The sequence below is a fragment of the Pipistrellus hanaki genome (genome assembly GCF_964339955.1).
Source record: "Pipistrellus hanaki genome assembly, chromosome: 11".
NCBI lineage: Eukaryota > Metazoa > Chordata > Mammalia > Chiroptera > Vespertilionidae > Pipistrellus > Pipistrellus hanaki.
In genome coordinates, this window is record NC_140513.1 from 8,382,450 (window position 1) to 8,394,973 (window position 12,524).

The 12,524-nt window shown below is 48.7% G+C and overlaps 1 protein-coding gene across 12 annotated transcripts in view; it reads left to right on the forward strand.

The window, feature by feature from the left end:
- The first annotated feature begins 5,460 nt into the window (after positions 1-5,460).
- Positions 5,461-12,524, forward strand: part of ZNF618 (zinc finger protein 618) — a 148,957-nt gene continuing 141,893 nt past the window's right edge. For all 12 annotated transcript variants that reach the window (XM_084899952.1, XM_084899957.1, XM_084899956.1 and 9 more), the window contains exon 1: positions 5,461-5,634. In XM_084899952.1, the coding sequence (XP_084756078.1) occupies positions 5,602-5,634 (33 nt within the window). In that variant the 5' untranslated portion in view covers positions 5,461-5,601. The remainder of the gene's footprint in view (positions 5,635-12,524) is intronic.

A 12,524-nucleotide genomic window follows, 5' to 3' on the forward strand; every position in this document is an offset into this window, starting at 1 on the left:
AACATGATGTGTGTCCAGCACCCAGTATATAGCGCACGGTTTAGCCGGAAAGTGTCATAGGATTGCAGAGGTGTCTTCCTGTTCTAACATACTTGGTGAGCTTCTTTTAGGGGGTAAGTTTTACTGTTTATAGAGCCTTTTCAATATTAAAAAAAAAAATGTCAGTCGCTATCCACAGATGGTGACCTTTGCCCCCTCGGGGAGGCTGATATCCCAGCGCCCTCTCCTGGTAGAAGCAGGGGCCCATGGAGCTGAGTGTTGGAGACCCCTATGGCTGTCTTGGTCGAGCTCCCCGCTTTGTCAGAGTAAAAGGATTGTACTCAGGCTGCGGCAGGGTGCGTGCGCCTGACAGTTCCTGCTTTCCAGGAACGGGAATAAAGTGTCCATTCATGGACACCCTCCTGGAAAAACTGGGGTTGCCTCGGGGTCACTTTTGAATCAGGCAAGCCAATATCTGCGCTTTCTGCCTGGGAGGCAAAATGAAGCATTGCTATGCTAAGGAGTTGCCAACAGTTAGTTTTGCTGCTGGCCGGCTCTGCTGTGACTTCTGTGCCTGCCCCGCTGACTGCCCGTGGCCATCAGAAGGAGGGCCTCCCTGGCGCATCACAGGCCGAGCTCTGCATTCTGAATTCTCAGAGTCACTGCCCATGGACACAGGAATGCCCCTCCTTTCCTTCAGGAAGAACCCCGTGGGGCCTCTCGCCCCAGGTTTGGCTTCAACCTCTTGACCGTCCCTTAGAGCACAACGTTCATTGACGAAATCCTGGGCAGCTTTATCTAAACGATGTTTTACTTTGAAACTTAATTTTCTTCTGACTATTTTTTTTTTTTTGAGAAGGAAGAAGTTGGTGATACATGTGGTAGGTGGATTATATCATGGCCCCAATTCTTTATCCCTCCCGGTACCAGGCCCTGAGCTGGGGAACTGTGCAGGATTCAGACTCTGGGCCCAGCTGTAGGACTTCTTTGGGCCAATGGGATGCTCCTCTCCCTCCTTCCTCCCTCCTCCCCCTCCTCCCCCCTCCTCCCCCTCCTTCCTCCTCCTCCCCCTCTTCCCCCCTCCTTCCCCTCTTTCTCCTCCCCTCTTCCTCTTCCTTCTCCTCTTCCTCCTCCCCCTCCCCTTCCCCTTTCCCCCCTCCTCCTCCCCTGCCTCCTCTTCCTCCCAGTTCAGCATCATTTTGTTACTACTTGTTACAACTATAAGGTGTTGATAAGACTGGTAGGTTGCAGGATCCCCATTTTACAGAGACAGAAAGGAGGCTCAGAGATTGAGTCACAAGCCCAGGGTCCCACCTCAGTCAGTGGCTAAGGCAGGAAACGCTGTCTCTGTGATTCCAGTTGCTGACATGTATGGAGTACGTTCTTCATGCCAGTACTTTCTAAAAGCTGTACATGTGCAGCCCTAGCCGGTTTGGCTCAGTTGATAGTGTCGGCGTGCAGACTGAAGAGTTCCATATTCAATTCTGGCCAAGGGCTTGTACCTGGGTTGCAGGCTCCATCACTGGTCCTGGTTGGGGCGCATGTAGGCCGCAACCAATCAATACGTCTCTCTGTCTCTCTCACGTCGATGTTTCTCACTGTCTCTCCCTCTCCCTTCCACTCTCTCTAAAAATCAACGGAAAAATATCCCCGGGTGAGGATTAACAAAATAAATAAATAAACAAAAGCTTTACATCTGTTATCTCACGTCATCCTCAGAGCACCCCCATGGGGGAGATACTATTGTCAGCACCATTTGAAAGATGAGGAGATGGAGGCAAGGGGAGGTTGAATTGTCTGCTCAAGGTCATGTAGCCTGCGAGGGCCAGAGCCCGCGTTGGAACCCAGGCAGTAGACAGGCTCTTAAAACTTAAGCGCTCTGGCCGAAACTGGTTTGGCTCGGTGAATAGAGCGTCAGTTTGCGGACTGAAAGGTCCCAGGTTCGATTCTGGCAAGGGCATGTACATTGGTTGCGGCACATCCCCAGGGGGGGGGGTGCAGGAGGCAGCTGGTCGATGTTTCTCTATCCCACTCCCTTCCTCTCGGCTCTCTGTGGAAAATCAATAAAATATATTAAAAACAAAAACAAAAAAACAACTTAAGCGCTGTAGGTAGTAATGCGGCTGTGATTATTCTGGGCCCAGCGGACTGGGCATGGCAGGGATCAGAAGTTTCCAGAAGTTGAGAAGTGGAGGTATGTCAGATTGAACCCTGGGCCGTTAGAGAATGGGTAAGCCCTCAGAGGTACCTACTGGACTACGCTTCCACCTAACGTACGTATCGGTTCTTGGCAGCTCTGACCAGTGGTCACTCCGCCCCTGCAATATGGTGCCTCTAGTCCCTCATTGAGCACGTCTGGTCCAGCCCCCTGGGCTCTCACTAAATACTTGGCTCCTCCTCTGCCCTCCCCCCCCCCCCCCACCTCTAATTAAGCCTGAGTTTACCTCCTGAACAGGGGATGATACATCACAGCTCTGGGTGACTGCAGAGTTTCCAGAGTTTGGGAAATGCACGCATTTAGAAACGGGATCTCGTCAGGAAGACAGCAAGCTCAGCCCTCTCCCCTCCGCCTGCCCTTCCTGGCCCAGAGTGAGGAAGGGACAGGCCGTCCGGGCTGGCACCCCAGTGGAGGATGAGCTGACGGTTTCGGTGGCCAGTGGGTGGTAGAGAAACAGAAAGGGCTTGTGATTCCAGAAAGAGGCGGCCGAGAAGGCCCCATAGGACTTTCCAGGCCAGAGGACCATGGAAGCAGGCTGCAGGCCAATGCAGGTCGGTGTAACTGGCCCTTTGGAGAAAATGGTGAAAGTCAGAGACTTTCCACCCCCAAAATGTCCACATAGACAGAAGTTTGCTTACGACCCAGAAGTGCTTAGTTCATGGGTCCCCACACCTATTCATCCGGATCCAGTGAGCCCCTGCCATCTGATTAGGATTAAGATCCCGAGAGGAGGGGTGCTTCTAGCCAGCCTTCCAGCAGGATGTTGGGATCTTCTCTGGCCCCAGAGGCTGAGGGGAACCTTCCTCTTACTCCCGCACCTGTCCATTACACTGTGTCGCCATAGTCTTTAAAAAACGTGGCCCTTAGACCAGCAGCTTTAGCATCACCTGGGAACTTGTTAGAAATGCCAATTCTGGGTGGGACCCAACGGTCTTTGCTCAGGCCCTCCCCGTGATTCTGAGGATTGCTCATGCGTGAGAAGGGCCGCTGCAAGCAATCCTCTGCTCTGTGCCGTGCCTGCCCTACTAACACAAAGCGCTGGGCACACAGTAGGTCCTCAGTGAATATTGGTTGCTTCGTGTTCCCCTGATTTCCCAGAGCAGGCTCCCTGCCTTGTACCCTGTAGCCCTGAGTCTGGTGACTGCGATGCAATGTTATTTGGGCCCAGTTTCTTTCTATTCCAGGACTTACGGGCGCGCGTAGTTAGCCCCGCTAGGCAGAGGAGAAGGCTTGGCCTTGAGGAAGGTGCCCCGAAACCACCGCACAGGGGAGGAACCAGAGTCATCAAAGCTGGCAACACCTGTCCAGGCTACAAGGCCTCAGCCACCCGTGGATGAGGGGCAGGCAGGCAGGCAGGCAGGCAGGGGGCTGACGGGCCAGCTAGTATGCCTAGGGCTCATGGGAACCCAGCTCTGCCCAACTCTGCAGGCCGCCCTGATCCCGTTGGTGCCTGCCTTACGCCAGCTTTGGCAAAGTCTGCTGAATCTATGCCAGGGTGGCAGGCTGGCAGGGAGGGGAAATGGTCACTTTATTTTTAATGACTCTTCAACTTTTGGGGGAATGGTTAGACGATCCCTCTTCTTAGCTGTGTGTGTGTGTGTGGTCCCTGGTAAGATTGTCTCTTAATTCTATGCCTCCTATGGAGCGCTACATTCCCACAATTCATTCTTCAGGTGGAGGATGTGTCTTCTATACTGTCCCTCAGTTTCCTGACCTTCATTTTTTTAAACTATATTTTTATTGATTTCAGAGAGAAAGGGAGAGGGAGAGAGAGAAACATTAATGATGAGAATCATTGATCAGCTGCCTCCTGCACGCCCCCTACTGGGGATCGAGCCCACAACGGCAACCTGGGCATGTGCCGTGACAAGAGCATCAAACCTGACATCCGACATCTGTCCAGGTTCATAGGTTGATGCTCAGCCACTTAGCCACGTCAGCAGGCAGTTTCCTGGCATTTAAAAAATATTAACTTTTCTGAGGAGTGCACAGAAAAATGACCTGTAATTCTTTTTGTTTCATATCGATCCTGCTCTTAATTTTTTTGTGATATTTTTTAAAGGTGGGGGCCGTGCGAAGATTCCTGTTTATCCTTAATTTCTAATGGTTTTACTTTTTAAAAGTAACCTCATAGTTTTCTCTTGGGGAAGGGCAGAAAAAGATTTCTCTCATCTCATATATAAGCAGTTCTTTACGTTTTAATTCCAAAAATCAATCAATCGTGGGAGATGTAGGATGGACACAGTCATTCCTCAGTCTCTTTGGGAAGCAGGTCCTTCACATTTCATTTTTCTTTTTTTAAAAAAAGAATTGATTCTTGGGGCAGGTGAGGAGGAGAACAGGAAAAAAAAAAAAATCCCCATTAAAACTTCCCAAATTACAAGAAGTCAGTTCCTAAAAAAAAGAAGAAAAAAAAAAAAAGGGTGATTATTTAGGATCCTGGAGGATGTTGGTTAGAAATATTCTTGTTCACCATTCATTTCACATAGACAGTTTCTCAAGTTTTTCTTTTGAAAATGAACCCGATTGGGGGATGAGGGGAGGCGTGGCTAACCTCCCTTTAACCTTTAGTAACCACCTTGTCTTACATGGGGCCATGTCTTCAAATTTACTAAAATACACGTTCCTTAAACATTTCTTTTTGGCTAGGGTAAACAGACATACTCTGATCACCCCACATTTCATATAATTATAAAACAGCTCCTCAAATATTTATTTTTTTAAAAATCAATCTGATTGGGGGGGTGGGGGTCCAGAAAACACTCCCCTAACTGCCCCTTGTCAGACGTAGGGCCAGCTCTCCAAACTTTTACATGCCAGGGCATTTGGGGAGGGTGGCAGGGGCCACAGGGTCATCTTCCCTGAGCCTTCTATAGGGCCAGCTCTTCCAACTTCATTTTAAAAAATTATTTTTTAATCTGGATTATTTTATGGGGGGCGGAGGGGGAGCAGAAGAGTTCCCCTTAACCCCTTGCGTCCCGCGGAGAGGCAGCTCCCCAAACTTTTTTCCCAGCGTGGCCATGACCTTTCGGAGGGGCTGGGGAGCGGGGGGCGGGCCGGGGGGCGCGGGAAAGTTTGGGGGGCGGGCGCGGGGGGCTGGCGGGCGGGCGGGAGCGGCGCGCCCGGGGCCCGGGCGGCTTTGTGTGCGGCGCGGAGGCCGAGGCCGAGGCCCGGAGCTCCGGGGGGCGGGCGCGGGGGGCGGCGCGGCGGCGGCGGCGGGGCCGCGCGGGCTGGGGTGGGGGGCGAGGCCGGCAGCCCCCCCGCGCGCCCCCGCCCCCCCGGCCTGAGCGGGGCGGGCGGGCGGGCGGAGCGGGAGCGGCGCGGCGGCGGCATTGTGCGCGCTCCAGCAGCCCGGCCGGGAGGAGAGGACGCCGGGCCGCCGCCTCCCGCGGTCGGTCGGACCCATGCACCAGCCGGGCGGCGCGGCGGCTCCGCAGGTACGAGGAGGGGGCCGGGGCGGGCGGCGCGCGGGGGCCGGGGGGCCGCGGCCCGGGGCGCTGCGCCACTTCGTTGCAACCTTTGCAAGATGCAAAGTGCCCGGGCACGTTTGCGGGCTTTTTTTTTTTTTTTTTTTGTGGGCGCCCACGGGAGGGTCGGGGTCTGGATCGGGGCACCCCCCGCCCCCGGGCGCCGCGGGGTGCGGGGAGGGTGGGAGGCGCGGCGGGGTCTCCCCGGACCCCCCCTCGGCGCCCTCTCCGGCCCCGGGCTCGGACCGGAGCCCAGAAAACAAAGCGGTGTTGGGAGAACAGAGCAGCCATTGCAGTTTGGACAATTCACATTTTGCAAAAAATGCAACCCCTGCCAGCTCTCCCCCCCTCCCCTCCAAATTTGCAATTTCCCCCGGACCCTCTCCGCGCTCCCGGCTCCTGGGGACCCCCGGAGGTCTTGGCTCCCTGGCCCCCCATCTTTGCAACAATTTCTCTCTCTCGCTCTCTCTCTTTTTTTTAGGCCATATTTCCCTTTCTCATTTTTTTTTTTTTCTAATTTTTCTTCAAACGGTAGTTTTTTCCCATTAAAACGACGCCACCTAGAGGATACTATTCTGTAAATAAATAAAAAAAAGAAATTAAAATTGAAAAGAAAATCATTTTTATTTCTTATTTTTTCAAAAGTTTTCACTATAAATCGGTGGAGGGGAAAGGGATTCTTCTTCTTTTTTTCTTTTTGGGGTGAAAATTTTCTCTTTGATCTTTCCAGCAGCATGAAGACAGTTTTTTTTATTTTATTTCTGAATCCAGATAATATGTAAATGAAAATTAAGCTGGAATTTGAATGAATTCAGTTTTTTAAAGGGATGAAAGCAAAAAGCTTTCCTAAAACCAGTCACTTTGGCTGCCCAACTCTTTTCAGTTTGAGAAAAAAAACTAATGGGAATGAGGAAAAGAGGGAAATTGTTGAGTTTGGAGAAAACTGGGAGAAATTGGCTTTATGAAGCAATTAGAAATTGTACTTCATTGTAATTTGGAACTTGTTTAGCTCCGCGGGCAAAAAAGGACTAATTTCACAATTTGGCAATATTTAAGTTCTATTTCCAAGAAGGAAGGATTTAAAAGAGAAAACAGACCCTAAAATGTTGGCTTTGGACACACCCAGAAATTGTAGGTTTTTTTTTTTTTTTTTTCCTTTCCAATTTTGCATTTACATTTTACTGCATTTAAATCCCAAGGTTGTAAAGAAAAACAGAATCTGGAAAAGTTAGGAGTGAAATCCTCTCCTTTTCCCCCTGCATTTGTTGGGTTTTGTGTTATTATTCTGTTTTGTTTTGATGGAGTAATTGAGATTGTTTTCTGATTTTGTTTCCTGAAAGGTCTAGGCTTTCTTTTTTGTTGTTGTTTTAGTCAGAAAATGTCTGAATCCTTTTTTGAGCAATATTCAGTGGAAGAAATGTGAATTCATTACATTCTACAAATTGAGTAGCCCACAGATTTGTAGGAGAGACCGCCATTAAAATAAGATATGCATAATTAACATTATTATGAAAAAACTAACAGTGGATTCATAGAAGCTCATTTTTTATGACATGCAATTGAATCAGTTGATAAAGACAAGGGTTGAAGAATTCTTGGAGGAAGAAAATTTTCCCTTCTCTGTGCTTGCTCACTCTTCCAATTTGAAAAAATTTATTATTTAAAAAAAAAAATCCAGATTGATCTGAGGCCTCTTTGATTGTGATGTGGGCTTGGTAATTTATTAACATTCGGTATTTCTTTTCTCACAAATTTGATTATTTTCAAAGGGGAAAAAAAAAATCCATTAGCCTATATCATTTTGGAATGTTTGTGATTTTTTATTTCTAAAAGCACAAATTTTACTGACTTAACAAGAAGGAAAGATAAAAAGGGAAAGACAGAAAGAAGATGAAAATTCTGATTCTCATCCACTTCTCTAGTGGAATACTTACTTTGCTGGAAAAAATGGGGTAAAACACCAATTCAGCTGATTCTAGTATCAAATTTTAATTTAATTTTTGAAGGAAAAAAATCAAAATGCAAACAAAAGCCAAACCCAAAGCTACTTGATGAAAGCATATGTGCTAACAGCATTTGATATTTTTTTTTACTTTAAAATGTATCAAATGAAGGTGAAAAAAAAATTTTTTTTTAGAAGACAAATATTGACTGAATTAAAATTTAACAGATGAAAATAAGGTACCCACCCAAAGTTGAAGGGTTATTTTGTAATGAATTACTATCTGATTGAAATTGCTGGGGGTTTTTGAACCAAAAACCAAATGATCTAATTTTTCTGTCCCAAAGGGGGGAATATTGGCAGCATTTGCAGGGTGGGATCTTGTGGGGGGTGGGGTGGGGAGGGGGTGGGGATGGGGTCTGAGGGTGGCCACCAGCTGATCTTGGGAGAAATGGTAGCCCCGGTCCATGGATTCCCAACCCTGTTTTGTAGAAATTCAGATTTCTAAGGGGATTTCGAATTCTGTGAAATATATTTGACATTTCCCATCATGGCCATTGCATTTGGGAGATTTTATTTTTTTAGTAACAAAATCCTTCAGGGCTGACATATTTGAAATGAGCTTTTTTTTTTTTTTTTTTTTTTTTTTTTTTAAGTAGCATAATTAATTTTTTTTTTTTTCCTTTTGAATTATTTAGGCCGATGTCTAGGGCGGTCAAAGAATTTACAATTTCTAAAGGGCTCTGGTGGCCTCATGAGACAGTAGGCCTGGGTTTAGCAAGAGATCGAGGAGACAAGTGCCCTGGGCTGGGAAGGGGTCGGTGGGCATCCCTACCAGGCATCGGAGAAAAAGTCAGGGTTGTAGAGAACAGGTTATTTCTGGTGCCAGGAATAAAACTAATCGCAGCATGCCCCTTTGTGTGTCCTGGCTCTCCTGACACACAACTCGGATTCCTTCCTTGCATCCTGCTGAAATTTGGTTGTGTTGTCCACATTGTAAAGGGAACTCCTGGCTAGAAATGGCAAATCATGTCTGTTTTGTAGACCTGTTTTTCTCTCTTGGAAAAAAAAATAAAAAAAAAAAATTGTTGATTCTGATCATGTTTGTTGTAGAGGAAATCGAGGTGCATGATGGGACTGTGGGAGGCGGGGTCAGTTTTCTTTTGTTTCTATTGGCGTCTCCCAGGATTGAGATCTGACCTGGGCCTTGCCTCTCTCCCCCCCTATTTTAGGTGGACGTGTGGCCAGAAATGGACGTGCGAGCTGATTTTTATTAGCCCACGTCCGCTTACCGCGCTCTCTTAGAATATTGGGAAAAAAAAAAAAAAAAAAAAAAAAAAATCTGGCAAATTGGACCTGAGGGGTGGTAATTTGATGATGGGCTGCGTTATTTTGGTGAAAGATCATTTATACCCTCTTGCACAGTGGGGACTCTTATTACTTAATGTTTTGCTTTTCAGCCTAAGGAGGTTTGCTGTTTTTTTTTCTAATAAGGTTTGAAATTTCAAGGGCCTGCTTTATGGCTTGACTTTGGACCGAGCTGGGAAACAGGGTTTGCTTATGCTTGAGCCCTGCGCCGTGGTGACCGGGAACAAGGCCTCTGCTTCTGCTGAGGGAGAGCCACAAAGATGGCTGGTCAGTGGAAGGCCGACCTCTCCCCCGGTCCTAGAAAGTAAACAGCCAATGGTTTGTTTCATTTGAGAAACGGAGTTTTAAAAACTCCTCCCTTGTCAGATGCAATTCCCTCCCCACTTTTGCCTCGGCTCTTGGCATGCTGTTCCCCTGACTTCTGAACCCTCACTTCTTCTCGGTGGGGAGATAAGGACTTCCTGGCTGGGTCCGGCTGGCTGTGTAACGGACTTTCCATGGTCGCGATGAAATGTGAATGTTTCCAGTCCTTAGAATGCGTGGTGCCCGCTGTGTCTCCCACCTGCCCATGCAAAGCGGATTAGATTTGTGGGTTCACGGGAGTCCCAGCTTTCCCACAGCCTTGCTGTATGACCTCGGACAGGTCACTTTTTCCTCCTGACCCCCCGTTTTTGCATTTGTCCGATGAGAGCTTGGGATCCGAGCAACAATAATACCGGTAAGTTTCATTTCTAATTCTGGCTCCCTAGTGGTCGGCAAACTCATCGGTCAATAGAGCCAAATATCAACAGGACGACGATTGGGAATTTCTTTGGAGAGCCACATTCTTTTAAGCTTAAACGTCTCCTAACGCCACTTCTTCAGAATAGATGCGCCCAGGCCGCGGTATTTTGTGGAAGAGCCACCCTCAAGGGGCCAAAGAGCCGCATGTGGCTCGCGAGCCGCGGTTTGCCGACCACCGTGTTGAGAAGGATTCCGAGCTCAAGTCCATGTTCTGGATTGCGGGGTGCAGGGTCTCTCACAGAGCGGGGAGGGCACCTCTGAGTTACCATGCCCAGCCCTGGCTGTGCCATGACCGGTTGGTTGGTGGATTGTCAAGCCAGTTTCCTGGCTCACAGTCAGCATTAAAAAATAGACTATCAGCCGAAACTGGTTTGGCTCAATGGATAGAGCATCGGCTTGGGGACTGAAAGGTCCCGGGTTCGATTCCGGTCAAGGGCATGTACCTTGGTTGCTGGCACATCCTCAGTAGGAGGTGTGCAGGAGGCAGCTGATCGATGTCTATCTCTCATCGATGTTTCTAACTATCTCTCTCCCTTCCTCTCTGTACTAAATCAATAAAATAAAAAAATAAAAAATAGACTATCATACCGGGGAACAAAAAGAGGGATAGGCATGGCACAGGCCTGAAGAGCCGGTGTTGTCTCACCAGGCGTGTGTTTTATTTACGTTTGCCGATGCGTGCTGCGTGGTAAGCAATGGCATTGCTCCTGTGAGTCATGGTGAGACCGTTGGCAAGGTGCTGGGCTATGATCCCCCAGACTTTATTTTCTCACCTGTTATCCCGGCTGAGCCTTACGTGCCCCCTGTGGGGTCGGTGTCCCGGGCCACCGGCTCCCACCCCAGCTCGGTGGTGGTGGCTGGGACCTGAGGGCAGGTGAAGAGCGAAGGCCGCGGCTTGGCCGGGTTTTCTTGCTGGAAAGGAGGTTGTGAGTCGTTTGGAAATCCCTCTGTTGGTGGGAGGGAGAGCTGTCCCCATGACTTTTACCCCTCACTTTCACTGCACATTGCCAGAGGGAGTTCATGGTTGTGTCGTATTTAAATTTTAATCAGACGCTGTGTGTGTGTGTGTGTGTGTGTGTGTGGGTATGTGTGTGGGTATGAACTTCATAAACACTCCAGAATGGCTGTGGTAGGCCCCTCATCTTGTAAATGTGTCAGACCAGCCAAAACCGGTTTGGCTCAGTGGTAGAGCGTCGGTCTGCGGACTGAAAGGTCCCGGGTTCGATTCAGGTCAAGGGCATGTACCTTGGTTGCGGGCACATCCCGGGTAGGGGGTGTGCAGGAGGCAGCTGGTCGATGTTTCTCTCTCATCAAGGTTTCTATCTCTCTATCTCTCTCCCTTCCTCTCTGTAAAAAAAATCAATAAAATATATTAAATAAATGAATAAATAAATAAATAAGTAAATGTGTCAGACCAGTGCTGTCCAATAGAAATGTGATTTGAGCCACACATGTGAGCCAATGTGCAATTAAATTTTTTCTCGTGGTCCTTTAAAAAGGGAAAAAAAGGAACATGAAGTTAATTTTAATAATATAGTTTATTTAACCCAGTATATCCACAACACTATTTCAATAGAAAAAGATTAGCGCAATGTTTTACATTCTTTTCTTTGGGGTGTGCGAAGTCTCTCCTTATTAGCCCCATTCCGTGCTCAGCCGCCACGTGTGGCTAGTAACGTCCGTATTGGTCACCGCACGGTCAGACCAGTGCTCCACTTACTCGCTCTTGGCCTCAGAAAGCTGGCGGCACATGGTTCCAAACTCTTGGTCCTATGGATGGGGCTTCCTTGCTGGGCCCTGCCTGCTCAGGGGCATTCCAGCGGATAGCGGCGATGATCCCATCCATTCCGCCTCTTTTGGCTCCGGTGGTTCACACCTCCCTTTTATTCCTCCCAGAGCAGTCCTCTGCCAGGGTTCCGCCAGATGCTGTACTTACAAATGACAAACGATGGCTGGAAACTCCGGCGTGTGTGCCATCGAAGTCGAAAAGTGCAGGAGACAGTTGTAGGAGGTGGGTTTTAAATGAAGTGTGGCCCCACAGGGTGAAGATAGAAGAAGACAGCAGGTGAGTCAGGCCGGAGTTGGGGTTCGAGGGGAGGGGGGAGATGGAGCAAAGTTGATCTGTCGGTGACATTCATTTCTGAACTGAATGTGGAACCGCCAGGAAATCGCCCCAGGACAGCCCTGAGGTCAGAAGCTCAGACATTTTCTGACATTTCATCCAGTTGGTGAAATGGAAAGCTGCATTCGAGGCCACCCAGACGAGAGTTTGAAATCCAGCCTCATGGCATTGCTTTGGGAAAGTCGCTTCTGGTTTTGGGACCACAGCTTCTGCACCTGGAAGAAGGCGGGGGTGAGGGGTGGGGAGGCTAATAATCTTGACCTTGAGTGGGTGTTTTACAGTTTAATGGAAACACCCAGCTAATCCTTAGAAACTGGTCTCTGGAAGGAGGTCAACCCCTGTTAGTTGTCTCTTGATCCAGTGGCCAGTGGATCTCCATTTGGGGCGCCCGAGTCCCAATAACAAGTCCCCAAACTAAGACATGGTGGCTTATCTTCAAGGGGCGAAGTTGGGTAATAGTTGAAAAGGTCCAGTGTTTTTGATGGTGGTTTTTAGACAGACCAAGAGAGGCCATCTCCTGGGCCTTATCCATCTTTCTTGTCCAAGGTGTTCTCAGTACTTTCATTCTAGGGCGGCTCCAGCTGCTCCGAATAGATCCGGATTTGTTTCCCAAGCCTGTGGCACAGTGTTTAAAAGCCATAAATC